Source organism: Salvia splendens, chromosome 12, assembly GCF_004379255.2.
Source record: "Salvia splendens isolate huo1 chromosome 12, SspV2, whole genome shotgun sequence".
Classification (NCBI taxonomy): domain Eukaryota; kingdom Viridiplantae; phylum Streptophyta; class Magnoliopsida; order Lamiales; family Lamiaceae; genus Salvia; species Salvia splendens.
This window is the reverse complement of record NC_056043.1, coordinates 27,827,202-27,832,190: the sequence shown is the minus strand read 5'-3', so window position 1 is coordinate 27,832,190 and position 4,989 is coordinate 27,827,202. Positions and strand designations below refer to the sequence as shown.

The 4,989-nt window shown below is 33.7% G+C and overlaps 1 protein-coding gene across 1 annotated transcript; it reads left to right on the top strand.

Moving 5' to 3' along the window:
• Window positions 1–1,604: 1,604 nt before the first annotated feature.
• Window positions 1,605–4,597, top strand: LOC121757214 (NADPH-dependent pterin aldehyde reductase-like). The gene is made up of 5 exons (XM_042152727.1): window positions 1,605–1,968; window positions 2,077–2,146; window positions 3,340–3,533; window positions 3,973–4,145; window positions 4,395–4,597. Exons 1-5 carry the CDS (start codon window positions 1,696–1,698, stop codon window positions 4,462–4,464), a joined length of 780 nt encoding a protein of 259 aa, XP_042008661.1. The 5' UTR covers window positions 1,605–1,695; the 3' UTR covers window positions 4,465–4,597.
• The last annotated feature ends 392 nt before the right edge of the window (window positions 4,598–4,989 follow it).

The following is a 4,989-nucleotide window of genomic DNA, read 5'->3' as shown; positions in this document are numbered from 1 at the left end:
ATATATTAAATATATAAATTATATAATAAGTTTTTATTAATATAATAATAGATAAATGAATTAGAAACTTCAAATTCACTAAAAAATATATTTAAATTTCTAAACATGCTTTAAAATTTCTTGATGTTTATGTTTTATGTGGCATAAATCTCAAATATTAGTATTTGATAATGTTAATATTTGAGTTTACGCATATATCTCAAATTTATCATAATTAAATATTTTACATTTTATAAATATAACTAATTTTCACCATTATTTATTGGATTGATCGCATGTTAATTTTATCGGTAGCAACCCGATTAACCCGATGGGCTAGCCCGAAACCCGAGCTTTTAGGGTTAGGGCTGAACTTTTATAACCCGAAAAAATAACAACCCGATTAGCCCGCACCCGATTGACCCGGAACCCGAATAGGGTTGGCCCGAAACCCGGTGGGCTGGCCCGATTGACATCCCTAAGTAAAACAATAAAGTTAATGACAAAAAGAAAATGTGTGACTAATGATCAAATAGTATGATTTAATTAAAATAAAATATACAAATAAAGAAAATATGTACGTGTAAAGATGTTTATAGACCGTGTTATACAAGTCATTAATCCAAATAAATTTAATATCTTAATTATAAAAAAATAATATATATGGAATATTAAAATATCCACATTAAATATATGAATAATTTAAATCATATAAATTTAAAACTTCTTTGAGAAGTCAAGTTAGAAATTTGTATTATTCAGCGATCCCATTTTAGTTGACTATTTATTTCTTCCTTTTAATTTCAGATTATAGTATAACTTGATATACATGGCTAAAGCCTAAATAAATTTTTTATATTGGAAAGAATAAATTTCTTACTTCCCGCCACGTATACGTAAAAAAATTAAATTATCACTTAAAATAACGATAATAATTTATGCATCTTGTTTGTTTTAAATAATGTGACAATTTACACTACTCTTTATATTAAGAAGTTATACAAAGTTTATAAGTTAGATTTTATTTTAAATATATATAATTTCATCTTATTCCGTAGTTTAATCTATAAACTTAGTAGTATTGTTTAATTAATTAGAGGCGAATTAAAATATAAGAATTAAAAACTTTAATGGAGTAAATATAGGATGAAAATTGTAAGCATTACATATTTGTGTTGTCGCTTAGCTTGTGAATTAATTTGGGAGAAAAAGTATTGCAATGATGATTAAATTTCAATTTTAACCTAAATAAATGGAAGGCAAACTAAATTCTCTAGTACAATTTCAATTATAACCCAAATATAAGGATAATTAATATATAAATTTAATAACTTAATTATATAAAATAAAGTAATAGTAGTGAACTATTCAAATGTGTTTTAAAACTTCTTCAAGAAACTAGCATTTTATTGGACAATTATTTGTCCAATCCTTTTTCTCTACAAAAAGTTCCATTTTTCTTCCAAAAAAGAGCACGGAAGTCTTTTCACCTAACCTACTTTAGATTATGATGATAACTTAAAAATATTTATAATAATTACTAAATTTTAATTTTTAAAAAATTTTGATAACAAGTTTGGATTTAAACCTAATTAATTGCCACAAAATCCAAGTTAACAAAATTGACTGGCATTGCAAATTTAATACAGTCCGATTCTGTTATTTGGAGTGAAGTTTAAATTTGTTTCTCTGAGTGGGCAAACAGTTGAAGAGGCGATGGCGATGGGCAGACCTCCGACGCCGGCAGGTACGAGCGCCATGAACATTGTTGCAGGCGCCGCTTCCACTAATCTCAAGACAGTCCTAATCACCGGGGTCAGCCGCGGCCTCGGTAAAGCCCTAGCACTTGAATTGGCCAAGCGCGGCCATACCATAATCGGCTGCTCCCGCTCCCCTGAAAAGCTCTCTGCTCTCCAATCCGAGCTCGCCGCCGCCGCCTCTGATGGTAGCACCAACGCTAACAACCACATTTTCATGAATGTTGACGTGGTAGTTACTTTATTAATCACACATGCTTCTCATTTCACTAATTTTCCTATCTGCTGTGACCGTTTACTTCTCTCTTCTCTTTTTTCCCCTGTAATTGCTGTTAATTAGAGGTCTAATCGTAGTGTTGAGGAGTTGGCGCGTGCCGTAGTGGAGAAGAAGGCTATTCCTGATATAATTGGTACGATTAGGCATTAATGGTTTATTATTATTATTATTATTATTATTATTCGTTTTTGTTGGTTTGGATAGTTGTTTTGTGGCTCAAAGAGCAGTGTTTTGGAGAAGATGCTTTAAGTAGTTCTTATGTGGAAATGGTTCTCTCTTTATGAGTTTCTTTGTATTGTATTTCATGAGATTGTTCTGTCATTTATTGCAATGTAGCCTGAATATTGTCATTGCATTTTGCAGAATGTTATTGAAATGTGTCTTCGTTGTGCAAAATACAAATAGTTTCACGGAGGTGGCGTTCAGTTGCCAGAACTAATATCATGAGACTATCCATCTAGGATTAAGTTGTGGGATTATTTTAGTTGGAGGGGGGACACTATGACTAATTATCATGAGACTATCCATCTAGGATTAAGTTGTAGGGTTCAATCTTATGAACCAAGCATGATACATATTTAATCATGAGATTCAATCTTGGCAACCGAACACCCCAAGAATGTATTTATATACAGTATGCAAGTTGTAGGCATACTCGAAGATAACACTTTAGAGCTCAGTTAGGACGAATTGGAGATGGCTTAAATAAAATTTTTGACTGTGATACATCAGTTGAGTGGCTGGAACATCCTGCAAAGCCTTTTAGACACAGTATATCAGACTACAATCACATTCCATCCAGCAGCACTTTTTAGTATGATCTTCATTAGACCATAGTAGAAAGCAATCTAGTCTTGTTTGTAAAGGCTTCTAGAGCTTGGTACTTGAGTTAAGGCATGGTATAAGCTTCAAGGAAAAACATTTTGTCTTAATTGTTCAGTAATGCCCCGGTAAATGATTCTAGTACCCTGCCAGTGGTGACCAACTAAAGAGATGCATCAAGAACTTAACTTCTTTATGCTTTTGAGTTTCCTCTGAACGGTTTCTTTTCTTTTTTTTTGTTTGCTTTTCGTTTAGGTTTTGTCATTTGTGTGAGTGGTGTCCAGAGAACTACAGTGGTTGAACTAGCATCTTTTTTTGTGTTTTGCTTGACTGAGGTCTACATACTCCTTATATATCTATATTGCTTCATGTGAGAAGTAAACCGAGACAACATTGTTTTAGTTCTTCACAAGTGCTGGTCTTGTATATGTGAACCCATGTGGTTTTTGATTTGGTTCCTGTATTTCTATATTATGTGGATTAATGCATGAGTTTTTTTTCTAGTGAACAATGCTGGGACCATAAATAGGAACAATAAAATATGGGAGGTTCCAGAAGATGAATTTGACAATGTCATTGATACAAACATCAAGGGTACCACAAATGTGTTACGCAACTTCATTCCAATTATGATTGAGAACAAGCAAGGGATAATTGTCAACATGTCATCTGGATGGGGAAGATCTGCTGCTGCACAGGTAATATAGATTACCACATGTGTTTTTTCACCAGAACTTAATATTATGAGGCTTTAAACATGTGTACCTACTACATTATTTTATTCCGATCTGTTACATAGATGCTATTTCAGTTGTTAACTCATAGTGACTAACTACATTGGTAATCAAAGGATAATTGCTATTTTGTTATGATTTAATGTGTTGGTCAATCCTTTTTATAACCCATTCCTTGTCAATGAACATCATTTAAAAAACCAAATGATCAGGTAGGCATTTTAAAAGATATGTATGGTGAACATTGCTTAGTCAGGTCATTAATTTCAAAAAGCTGAGCTGTATCAGATAGATGTAAGATAACCAATATTTTAAGTTCAGAATCTCAACCCCCAAGTGCCTAACGTCCTCTACTTTGGACAATGTTACTTATGGGGTGATGACACATTATGAAAAATACTAGGTGGCTCCTTATTGTGCCTCAAAGTGGGCAGTGGAGGGTTTGACAAGGTCAGTTGCAAAGGAGCTGCCTCCCGGAATTGCAGTTGTTGCACTCAATCCTGGTGTGATTAACACCGATATGCTTCAATCATGTTTTGGCACTTCAGCTTCTGTATACCCAACTCCTGAGTCATGGTACTCTCTCCCACTCTCAGCTCATCAATTTTAATCATATCTCTTGTGATTTTTTCTGTTATTTTATTTCCTAAGTATGGCCCAGAACATAGGTGATCACCTGTCAAAATTTATCAATGGTGATTTTGATCTGTTATTTGGCTTGATTAAATAATGCCCCACTGGTTTGTTGGGGCTGAAGTAGGGTTGCAAGTTGTAATGGATATGAGATGTGCTTGTATTAAAGTTGTTTGGTGTTTGATTTGGCAGGGCACCTAGGGCAGCTACTCTGATTCTCCACCTTACGCTGGCTGACAATGGTGCACCTCTCACCGTGTGATACAAGGACATGGCTGTTATTGTTTGGTGTATGAAGAGTTACTAAAATCTATCCTGTTTTGTACTCTCTCCGTCACATGTTACTCGCACTTTTTATTTTAGGCCGTAAATTTGATATTGATTTTTTAGTATAATTAAATTAAAATTTTAAGTGGAATGAGACATCACTTAATAAAGGAGCTCTTAACTTAAACTAACATATTAATTAAATGCATTAATTCTAACTTAAACTATAAATAGTGTAAGGAGTTTGTGACGAGCCGAAAAGCAAGTAACATGGGACGGAGGGAGGAGTAGTAGTTTATAAATAAAGTACTACTAATAGATAATTTGTGTAAGCTAGAGTAGTGCCCTGAGAAAATTTCTTTCTGCCGAGTGCACTTTTAGTTCTGGGAGAGGAGAGAGAAAAATTATAGTCGTCAAAAGATTCTGTGTTTTAGTCCCATTTAAAGTACACACTAAAAAATTACTCCCTCCGTCCCGGATAATTCGTCTCACTTTGACTGGGCACGGGTTTTAAGAAATG